The sequence below is a fragment of the Melospiza georgiana genome, chromosome Z (assembly GCF_028018845.1).
Source record: "Melospiza georgiana isolate bMelGeo1 chromosome Z, bMelGeo1.pri, whole genome shotgun sequence".
NCBI lineage: Eukaryota > Metazoa > Chordata > Aves > Passeriformes > Passerellidae > Melospiza > Melospiza georgiana.
In genome coordinates, this window is record NC_080465.1 from 41573830 (window position 1) to 41586030 (window position 12201).

Below are 12201 nucleotides of genomic sequence, written 5' to 3' on the forward strand. Positions count from 1 at the left end.
AACTTTTACACATTGTAGAAAGAGAAATTTCCTGTGGTGTGCTGAGGGAAATAGTCTGGGTTATTCCTGCTTCAGGAAAAGACAAAACAATTTGTGGAACTGAGTTTGCTCAAGCACTTGGCTCCACTTAGCAGGTAATACAGGAAGATGGGGAAGTCCCTTGCATTCCTTATGGGGATTTGATTTTGGGTGTGAGTAGCCAATAAATTAAATTGCATGATGCTAATTGCCATATAACACTTCATACTGTCTCTGTCATGGTTATACACCTATCACTCAACTGGGTACCTCACAGCACCTGTTTTCACCATTCTGAATTTGGGAATCAGAACCTGATTCCCATTCAATTGACATATCAAGGGTATTACAGTAAAAATCACCCAGACCAATGAAGAATTAACTTTGCAAAGGCAAACAAGTGCAGTGGTGACAGAAGCAGAACTGGCTCCAGCATGCAACAATCCAACTTGATGCAAAATCTTTTCTGCCCTGGTAAACTGTTACAACAGATAGAACTCAAAGAAATGGACTAAAGGAACTCATTTTAGAGAGATGGCCCATAGGCAATGATACACGTGCATGCTGCATGTGTATATATCAGAAGACAGGAAAGGTAACAGCGTCAGAGTAACTGGTAACTGCAAAGAACAGAACCTGGGTATGACATAAAAGATACAGCAAATAAGGAGTGGATATCATCCCACTTTCAGAAGGGATAGAATTATTACTGTTCCTAGTAGCTGACACAGTGCTGCATTGTGAATTCAGTACAAGAATAATGATGCCACACTGTTTTCATAGCTGCTGAGTGGTGTTTAACCTTTCTGAAGGACTTTTCGGTTTCCCATGCTTTGCCAGTGAACAGGTGCACAAGAAGATAGGAGGGAGCATAGCTAGAACAGCTGACCTGAAGTGGCCACAGGGATATTCCACACCACAGAACATCACGGTCAGTACATAAACAGGGGACACTTGGCTAGAAAGGGCTGCTTGGTGACTGCCTCAGCATCTGTCAGCAGGTAGTGAGCAATTGCCCTGTGCCACACTTTTCTCTCTTCAGTTTTATTTATCTGGTTTTGTCTCCCTTTCCATTATTATATTTTATCTTATTTAAATTCTTAAACTGTTCTTATCTCAACCCAGAGGTTTTACTTTTTTTTTTCCCAGACTCTCCTTCCCATCCTACTGGGGGAGGAGAGGGTGAAGAAGCATCTGCATGGTACTTAGCTTCCAGCTGGGGTTAAAATACGACACCATTCCAAATATGATCTCAACGGTCCCAGGACAAATAGAAATCTTTCTGCTAGTTTCTACACAGTGTTCACAGAAATCACTCTTGTAAAGTATTTGTTCAACTTTTACATAGTGTCAGAAAACAACAAAACAAAGCATCCATACCTGCAATTTTGAGACCTTCCTTTTGCATTATAGACATAATAGACTTTTTCTGGAACCAATCTCCTCCTCCCTCCACTTGCCACAGAAGGTTTGTATCCTCAGGGTACTTCTCAAGGTACTGCCTACAAGCTGAGCAAACACAAGAAAAAACACTGTATTATAGCTACCGTATACTCAGCTATATCTCAGATTTAAAGTTCATCTGAAATAAAATTATTTTGCAATCTACCATCATACACAAACAACAATAGAAAGAACTGTTTAACAAAACAGTCAAGTCTGAAATAAACTCTGCTTTACCCTACACATCTCTCCTAATTAACCCTTTCTGAATATAAGTTTAAATACTTTCCATTATTATCTTAATCTGCAAACAAAGATGAATAGGATTTTCTTCTTTTCCTAGTACCCACTTGAGATTTTTGAAACCTCACTAGTTACTGTTCCTGCCAACTACAAAACCAAACCAGGACAGAAGGGTTCTTAAGCAGAGGATGTAATCAAGTGTTTTTTGTCCCCTCACACTCTCTAGGCATCTGTGACAAGCACTCCCTGGGAGTGTTAATATGTTAGCATTGAGTGGTTAATCACTGTTCACTTCCAGAACATTTTCTGCACTGCTGTCCTTCCGTCTTTTTTCTCTCTATACCTGTATCAAACATACAAGGGAAGAGGCATGCATGCTTTGACACTATTCTTTGGTCTTTGCTAGGAAAAGCTACCATTTTTCACCGGGTTCAATATGATACACAATTACAGAGCACAAGACCCCCACTGTGTCATTTCTTGACTACAAAAATGAATTAGTCATTAAGTTCTGCTCAAGTAATTTTTCTCATTGAAGCCTAACAACTAGGTCTTATCAGATCCAGTGACAGACTGTGGTGCTTCAAACAGCAGAAAATTTCTAGCGGTTAAGAAGGCCAGACAAAAATGTTCATAGAAGGAATACTGGTAAATGGCCTAAGAAGGAGCATGCCTTGAGAAACAGGGCAAAAGAAAGGTGCCTCTTGTCTGAACACAGTCCCAAGAACATAGTTTCCATGTAATTTCCTGCATGACATAGTTCTCTTAGGTTGCTAATGGAAGAACCATACATATGTGTTTTCCTTGTGTTTTAGAACTGTCCCTTCTGATACACAAGTGAAAGCAGAGCCTAGTATGTCCTCTTCACCAGAAGTTCAGAGAACACATCAATTAAACAACCTCGTGAGGTTTAGGTGTGAGCAAGAAAATGGTGATACAAGGCAGATAGACAATAGATCCCACAAAGAAACACCTCTGCCCATGCCACAGGCTTGATGGGGGAAATGGGACAGTGGTAAACTTCACAGCAGCAGAAAGCCAACAGAGTTCAAATAATTCACTTTTACATAGAGGATAAAAAAATTGAATCAGAAACTACTTCATCTTACACAAATCAGGATTTTTAGCCTCCACCAAAGTGCAGAAAATTTAATCAAGAACCTGAGGATAAGGCCACAAATATGGAGGTTGAATGACAATACTCATTTGGACATGAAAAGAAATCACAAATAAGATCAGGAGAAAAAATTAGACAGCTTGCCTGTATACATGAAAGGTGACAGTGGATATCGCAGGCCAAGAGACTCTTCAGCAAAGGAATCCACAAAGTCTTCCAACATGATTAACCCAGAGTAATTCCCACGATGTTTCTTTCTAACAAACATTGTGTCTAGCACTGGCAACTTATACTTCTGATGAGGAAGAGAAGTACAAACACTTCCTGAAATAAACAGAGAGAAAAAATATCCATCACTATGGATGACATAACTGCATGCTGACTGACAGGCTGCAGCATGGATTTAAGCATATTTAAATAAAGACTTTTATAAATTATAAAAATTCCAAACTATATAATAGTAAGTACAAGTAAGTAAAGTTTTAAAAATAATTTATAACTTTATTAAAAATAAGTAATTTCTAATAGTCACTTATTAACTTTTTTGAACAAGCTTCATAAGGTTTCCTAGATACATCAATACAATAATGTAACAGCAAAAGTCTGTAGCACCAGAAAAGAATAGACAAGACAGAGAGGAAAGGCTCACTTTGAAATCTCACTATAGAGTTCTATATGAAAACTAGCAAAAATGGAGCTGAAAGATGGAGGAGGGAATAGGAGAAAACAAAGTTATTTAACTATACTTTTATGCTGATTACATGACTTCTCAGTACAAATTTGAAAAGTAATTCAGTTCTTGCTTAAAGACTGAAACAGTGATTCCAATTTTTCAAATGAAGACACAAAATAATTCTAGGACATTTTACACTGAAATTCTCCTGTAAACAATATATTATCCTAAATTAAACAAACATGGAACAGATGGTGACAACACACAGGTACTTCAGTATCAAAGGATTCCAAGGGTAGCTATGAACTCAGCAGTGAGAAAAGGATGGCATTATAATGGCATTAAACAGTCCATTAATAGCCAATCTGTTTTCAGGCCCTTCAGTGAACCTGTGAACAATGGCAATGAGAAACAAAATTGTCTATACAACCCTTTAGATAGTCTTCGCAACCTTGTATTTTTTAGGACCCATGAACATACTTATTTTTGGGCCATGAAAACAATCAGAGGGCTGGAGCACTGCTCACATAAGGAAAGCTGGGGCTGTTCAGCCTGGAGAAGACTCTGAGGTGACCTAATGGTGGCCTTTCAGCACGTGAAAGGAGCCTACAAGAGAGCTGCAGAAGGGCTTTTTGAAAGGTCATGTAGTGATTAGGATAAAGGGTCTTAAGCCACAGGAGGGTAGATTTAGATTGAGTAGTAGAAAGAAATATTTTACTACAAGGGTGGTGAGGCTCTGAGACAGGTTGCTCAAAGATGGTATGAATGCCCCATCCCTGAAAGGGGATGTTCAAACTGTGTTCAAACTGTGAAGTTGTGAATGCCCCACCCCATGTTCATGCCAGGCTCCAGGATGGAGTCCTGGTCTAGTGGAAGGTGTCTCTGCCCATGGCAGGGGGGGTTGAAACCAGATGGTGTTTAATGGTCCATTCCCACCAAAAACATTCTGTGAGTCTATTATTATTTTCATTTTTCAAGCAAGAGAAACTTGAGCAGAGAGGTTATATTACTTCAGTACCCTCTCGGATGCTTGAAGAGCTCCACCACTCCTCAAAACGTCTGTTTACAGAGTGGTCTTTTCCACATACATAGGCTACTCATTTGGAGAATACAACACACACTCAAACACGGGTGAAATTTTGAAAATTTTTTGAAAGAAAAGCCTTCCTTTTGCTAACTCAAGCCTTCCATTTTGCTAACTCAAGTCCAATCCAAGTGTAAATAATCATGCTAGAGAAGAAAACATGCTGTCGGGTATATCAAGTTTCTTAGTTTTAAATAGAATTTGTAATTATGAAAAGCTTATACTGCTAAAGCATGTAATTATTTCAGCTAGAGATTTTAACAGCCATCTGATGTCTTATGAGTACAGGAAAACACCAATTCAATTAGGCCTGAAAGGCTTATAAAGCCTACTAATACAATATTTTTCAAACAAACTATCTCCTCCCCTTTACTTCCCAAATCCCACAACCCTCAAATGTTCTACCTGTAGGTTTAACAGAATAGAACCCAATAGCTTCTCCTTTTTTCCACATGATCTTAGCATAATGGCTGCTATCATGACAGAGAAATGGGAGCTCATATCCTTCCATTTCTTGGGTTCGATAGATAATTCGATTTAGAACATAGAGAACAACTCTCTCTCCAACAGACTTCACCTATGGGCACACAAAAAAAAACATTTCAGAAGATTGGTCAGATTAGTTAATACCCATACATGAGAGACCTTATTTAACACAGCTGCCGACAGATTTCAAGGGAAGGCTGTAAGTGTTAAAGCAGGATGACTCTCTGAGGTTTGTTATTAGGCAGAAGATGCTCAGAAGTTATAGGTTAACTTCAAGTTATAGGTTAAATACAAATCACAACCACAGAGGATATTTCATGTCTTCAATGTCACTCCCAATCCAATGTGTAAAATCTGTGAGAAGGGCAGCGGAGTGAGAATATTATGATCTAACTCAAACCTACACTTGCATTAAACATTCAACAAGCACAACAGCAGTACACCAGCTTCAGAACTCCCAGGTTAACAGGTAACTGAAGTCTTACAAAGGAGAAATGATGAGCCTCAGTGTGGCAGGACTTGGCACACTCAATCACTCCTGATAGAGTGGCAGGCAGAGGACACGATGCCGTGAAAAAACTTGTTACAACAGTTTCTGTGGAATTAAATATCCTTTTTATTAAAGGATTAATTAAAAGGAATTAAATATTCTTTTATCTATCCTACAGAGTTCCTTTTATACATGAAATATGAGTTCACCACTATTCTACTTATTGTAGAGGAAGGAGGAACCATGATCTATTCCAATGCTTAGTCTCAGCTACCTCCCTTGTAAAAGACTCGGCTTTCCTGATTTTTCTACCATTAAGAATTACGTGGAAAGCCAGGCTACACGCCAAACTCTCAAGAGAAAACTTTAAAAATCACAAAAATCAAAGACAAATGCCTAGATTCCATAAGCAGATAAAAATTACACTGCTGGAATTTCCAGTTTTAGAAAACTCCATGCTACACAGGGTTAAACAATGGTAACAAAGGTCAATGATGGGCAATAAAGCAGATACCAGGCAACTTACTGTTCCAAACTTCACGTGTTGCCACTGCAAGCCACCAGCTCCAACTTGCTTCTGTCAACACATTCCTGACAGTATTTTTAGTTTACTAGTCTCCTGATAAGATCAATAGGTACTGCTATGGTACAATGCACTATTCTACCAAGATGCTTCAACACAACCAGATCACAATATTCTAAAGAATAAAAAAAATAAATGGTAACACAGCTAACATCTAAATTGTCTACATCTGAAGCTGCTCTACAAAGGTCATTTTTGCTCAAGACTATCTTCACATTGAGGTTCCTTTCCCCCTTGTATCTATTCTCTTGCAACAGTCCTCTCATTTCCAAATTAAACTAAAACATGTAATATCTTGCACACTATCTATTTGCCATTATCTTGGAGTATAGGATTAATTGCTAGGTGAATGTTGGAGCGCTTTACCTGATGAAGCCCCTGTCTAGCAGGGACAGATGTTTTCACAATGTCATCAATTGACCACCACTGGTCAGCAAGATACAGGGCTACAGCTTGAAAGAAACAAGGGAAATAGAAAGTTAGTGATTCTTGCTATTCCAAAAGAAACATATTCATTAAAGTTGCTAAATACCCAGGAATAACAATGTAGTAATCACATTAGGCATCTTCTAGATGGCACTATATTAATGTAGCTCCTACTACTCTAGCACAACCAATGGGGCACTGTACACCTCACCCATATAAATGCTCCCTGGTCCAAAACCTTTCTTGATAACTGAGTCTAATAAACACTAGGGGGGGGGGGGTTGTTTGTTTGTTTGGGGTTTTTTTGTGATATGGTATACAGGAACCATTTTTCAGACATAAGCACTACCCTTCAACACTGTGCTCAAACATCTTCCACTAAAAACTGCTTGTCAAAGTAAGTCTCACTCATACATGTATTTTACTATTGGGTGGCTAATAGATATTCATATTGAAACTGTGCAAGTTTTAGGGAGTTAGATGAATGTAAAAGGCTGCCATTTGAGCAGCAATTAGGAAGAGTATGATATATAGGCATTTGTGGCATACTAGGCAATCATAAACATGGCATTAAATGGAAGAAGGAAATGTAGAGAGCTGGAAGAGAAGGAAGAAGGGAGGAAGAATGGGAGGAGAAAATCACAAAACCCATCATCTCAGCCAGAGCTATGCTAGGACTTCAAGCTAGAGGCAAATTTACCCACAACTCTGATCAATCACTATTAAAAAAGAGCATTTAAATTCATGTGCAAATTGATGGATTCTAAGAATGTTCAATAAATACCTTTTGGAGAGGTGAAGCATACATAAAGAGACCAAGAGATACATGTTGTACTATGGTCCAGACAAGCACCAAATTATTTTGCTACATATCTTTTGAATTCAATGGGTCCAGTTCTGATCTGATTAGCGTGTGAAGTTCTAGCACTTGTGTATATAACTATACAACAAAAAATAATAGTATGTGAACAAAAAGACAGGGAACAATAAATGTACAATGGAAAAGTTATGGGCTACAGTAGCATGAAATGAGCAAGGGCCTGGTTACACACATTTTCCACAAAAATAAAAAAAGGCAACACAGCGATAAACTTAAAATTAAACCTGTGAATGAGTCCCATGGTGCAAACAGTGCAAGAACTTTGTTTGCCTTCTCTTGACCGTAAAGAGGAACAAAGCTCACAGATGTCAAGGTAATAGGAACCTGCAAGAGGAATGTACAATAATTCAGTAGACTTTTGCTAAAACAACAGTAGTAAAATACAGAGAGTTTATCAAAGTAAAAAAGAAGAACATTAAAAATTAGTCCTTAGCAGCTATCTGTAAAAGACAAGCCTTTCTTTAAGTCCTTTCTTTAGACACATCTTCCACATCTTCCTAAAGACAAACTGCATTTAAAGAGCTCTGACTCTCAAGCTGTGGTAGATTTAGCTACAGTAATTTATACAGCTCTTTTCTGCTGACAGTTTGCATTTGTGCGCACAACTGAAGTAAGGTGTGCAAGGAGCCAGCATTATGTTCCCTTCAACAGGGGGAACATAATGCTGTGCAAGCTGTCAAAGCCAACAGAAGAATGAGGCAGTCAGTCAGGCACTGAAACAAGCTGGCACAGCAAAACTGTGTTTCTTAACAAGTTCTAATGCGCTACAGTGGGAAGACAAATTCAAAAGGGTTTTGTTCCCTGAAGTTACACACATGTTAGAAATTCTGAAGTTGCCTACTTGATATTCCTCCTCAGAAAAGAATATGGAAAGGGTCAAAAAATCTTCTTTTAAGGAATCAAGTAACTCTGTGGAAATGCATTTTGATATTTAAATTCACATGCTTCTATTACTAAATTAATGTATACAAAACTTGGCAGACATGAATGGTGTGGTAGATAGACTTGCTTAACAAATTTAAGAAGATTATGACATGCCATTGTCACAAATGAGGACATTAATACAAGCAATCATTTAGGCATACAGCACTTGTAAAAATGTAGGAAAGTAGTCAAGACTCTGATTCTGCCAAGGAATCTGTGGCACTGACCTTTAGATCCCACAGAAAATCCTCTCAGCTCACTTACTTTACATTAAAACTATACACACTGCTGGTTTTATTGGTAGTATTTCTAATAAAAGCATTTGTCTGGACAGAACCAACACTGACCAACTCCTCACAAAGGATAAGTGTTTAAAACATAAAAGTGTCACAGCTCTTCTCTACTAGAGATTAGTAACAGTGCAGGATATTTCAGATAAAGAAAAAAGAACCACCTTTTGAGATTAGTGAAGTTATTAATCAAAACGTGAACCCAAACATAAAGAACACTGAAGGACTGAGATAAAAAAAGAGCCAGTTAGCTTAAGTAAATCATGAACCCCTTAGTGATGACAGGTTTTTGAGAGTGCATGAAGTTTGATTCATCAGTTGAAAATTTAAGGTTATAGTCAGGTTGGGTTTTGTTAGGTTTTTTTAAATTGCTCTTTACATACAGATCCATTGCCTAGAAGCAGCACACAATAACTGAAACCCAGATTTAAACCCAGTTACAGAGTGAAAAAAATTTGAATTTGGAAAATATGAAAGCTTTGATAAAATAGTTCTGAAATTCAAGAGGACTAGATATCTTAAATTTTAGATCTATAAGGATATTAAGAACACCAGTACTACAGTATTTGCTGGTTTTTACCTGGCGGTGGTCTGGCAGAGAAAAGAATTCAGGAGCGTTTGGATTCCTCCACCGAAGGGCAAAGAGGTAGTCCTCTGCTGAGTTCTCCAGTTCCTCATGACTGCAATTGTTCAATATATCCACAGGGAATGACATGCTCTTGAGAAACAAAGCAACATTATTAATGTGGGTACTTTGAGACACACACTCTGCAATTGACACTTACATCCATGACAGAAAAGAGAAATGCTCCAGCATACAATTAAGTAGGATGGTGACCAGTAACACCCAGTCTGTAAAATAATCAAATCTGTGCTCATAAACAGAAAAGAATGAGATTAGCCTATAGATCCCCCTAGACCTCATTTGTGGCAGATTTCCAACATACAAGCCTCATGTTTGCTGCATACAAGCACATGCTGCTTTGAGGTGGTAGACTTGGTTATATCTCCCTCCCAGATGATGTTTATGATGTCACCAGTCATGTTACAACTAAGTGGTAAGAAAAAGTAAACTACCCAGATGATAACAAGATGGAGTTAATTTGAGACTTTGCATTTAAATCCATCTCTGAAGAAACCAAAACATTGCTCAGGATTTTTCTCATCAACTGGCCAGTTAGTGTTCTTAACAGATGGTTGTTTCCAAAAGCATTTCAGCTGTGAACAGAAACTTACACAAGCTCATTAAAAACAAGAGCCCACAACAGACTAAAGAGAGACACTTTAAGGAGGTGACGAGACAAGACTATAACACTGAAGCCAAACCATAGTGGCAATAACTCCTTAAAAGCTCTTAGATTCAAATTTTCCTTGTCAAAACAGTGTGAAATTAAAATGAGCAAGAGCTCCTGGAATCCACTGTGTGGTCTTCAGGTAAGGTTCTTCCAGCTCTATAAAACTATATACAGAAAGATACCCCACAGCTGCTTCAAAGATATCACTCATAATCTCAGAAGCCTGAACAAACACAAAAACAAGGTCATGAGAACCTTCTCCAGTGTTCTAGAGGAACACAGGGATTCTACTCTGTCTTTCTCAGCTCCCATGAACCCATCACACAAGTTTCTGAACACAGAAGTTTTTATACAAGTTTTATGATTCCTAGTCTTCTCAATGGAGGTTTATTTTTCACTTTTATTTTAAACCTTAGTGTGCAATGATTTTTTTCTCCTCTTTACCTTCAGTCCGCCTATTTTATCCACCATTCATTATTCTACTGACACAGGTAAATCAAGGGTGAAAAAACCATCTTATTCTGACTCAATCAGTAGAAATTAGAAGTCTACATTTCAAAGGTTTTTAAACAGCAATAATATGCTGTTGATTGGAGAGAAGAGGCTGCTCCTTCTACAGAAGAGATTTTTTTCTCCTGTTATAATGGAACTTGGACACGACTTCATTGGCATCTACAACTGCAGCCCTTAACACTGTTGCTGATGAAAACACTAATGCTCTCCATGAATGCTATTGTTCAGATATACACATGCATTCCTCAGAGCCATTTCCTTTCAAATTCAGGTAATTCCTTCTCCTCAACTGTTATTCGCATTTTCTCCTGCCTTCCTCTCCAGTCTCTCACATTCCTTCTACTATTGCGCACTGACCCTGTCAGATACTTCACTGCATCTTGTAATTCTCCACCTATTTCTTCCCACGTTTCAGGGCTGCCCTTGCCGTTGCTAACAGTCAACTCCTCTGGCTCCTCCTGTTTGCAAGCAAACTGATTTCCAGAGCCAAAGGTGTGGGGTGCATGCTTTTAAGTGCAGCAGCAATGCACAGCAGACAAAGGAGCTGCTGTCAGGGGTGAAATTCACCCACCACAAGCCTCCGTATCTCTAGCAGATATGGCTTGCCTGCAGATATGACAGTTCTCAAACACACCAGCAATTCTGCACAAACTATGCTGATAAGCACGTTGCAAGACAAAACAAGGAGGAGCATAAGATCATATGAGACTACTTCTACAAGAGGATGAGGTTTTGCCACCATGTTAACTGCAACATGCAAGGTAAATTCAGCTGTGAAGGAATACAGGTATATGAAAACCACAAAATTTAATTTTCTGTATGCTGGCAGAAAGGGTAACCCCCCTCTATTACTCAACAAATACCTAAGTGCTTAGATAACTCTGCTATTAACAAAGAAATTGAGCTGAGGTTCCATTATTGCATGGCAAACAGACAAACAAACCAGAAGCTACAACTTTAAGCCTCTAGGTAATAATTCCTGACATTTTTTTGGAATAAAACAATGAAGGACCAAAGCAGAAAAGATGCAATAAGAAATTCAATAGATTATCTGAGTTCCAACCACTACGAAAATAAAAGCAGCAACCATATCTTTGCTTAAAAGCAAAAAAGCCTAATTACTGCATACATTAAACTACCCTCAAAATCACTCAGACCTCTTTTCTGTTTGCTATTTGGGCTACCTAATTTCTCATGGCACACTTAGATTTTATTTGCTTTCAACTCCCAGTAGTCATTTTTGACTTTTCCTTTGCAGCATTTACAGAGAACATGTTATACAAAAGAAAGCAATACAGAGAAATTTTCAAGACTAAATTAAGGAAAACCTAGTCAGCATCCCTTTCTAAATAAACATTAATCTTTTTACCATGTGGTAGATTAGATATGTAAAGTCACAAACTCTCATACACTTGTGTGTTTTATTTTGTCTCTGTGCTGAAGAGGTCAGAAATAGTTCACATTTAAGTTCCCTACATCCCTGAAGAAATCACAAATTCAGAAAGCTATCAAGTTATAATAAAAGCATTAAACAAGTGATGAAAGAAGAATGTTCCATGCCAATCTACAGCACAGCATAAGGAATTAGATCATAATACAAAATGCAAGCATCTCAAATTTGAAATGCAAAATAACCTACCAAAGACAAATGAAATGTCTTCCAACGGTAATGAACTAATATTAGTCCCTCATTAAAACAGAGTTGGTTTGACAGTACGTATGTTGAACAAAGTAAA

The 12201-nt window shown here is 38.1% G+C and overlaps 1 protein-coding gene across 1 annotated transcript in view; it reads right to left on the bottom strand.

Moving 5' to 3' along the window:
- FAM169A (family with sequence similarity 169 member A) overlaps positions 1–12201 on the bottom strand; it is a 35157-nt gene that overhangs the window by 11052 nt on the left and 11904 nt on the right. The window contains exons 2-7 of the mRNA XM_058043592.1: positions 9238–9375; positions 7668–7767; positions 6504–6589; positions 4984–5155; positions 2966–3145; positions 1399–1527 (exon numbers count right to left, since the gene is read on the bottom strand). Coding sequence (XP_057899575.1) covers positions 1399–1527; positions 2966–3145; positions 4984–5155; positions 6504–6589; positions 7668–7767; positions 9238–9375 — 805 coding nt within the window. The remainder of the gene's footprint in view (positions 1–1398; positions 1528–2965; positions 3146–4983; positions 5156–6503; positions 6590–7667; positions 7768–9237; positions 9376–12201) is intronic.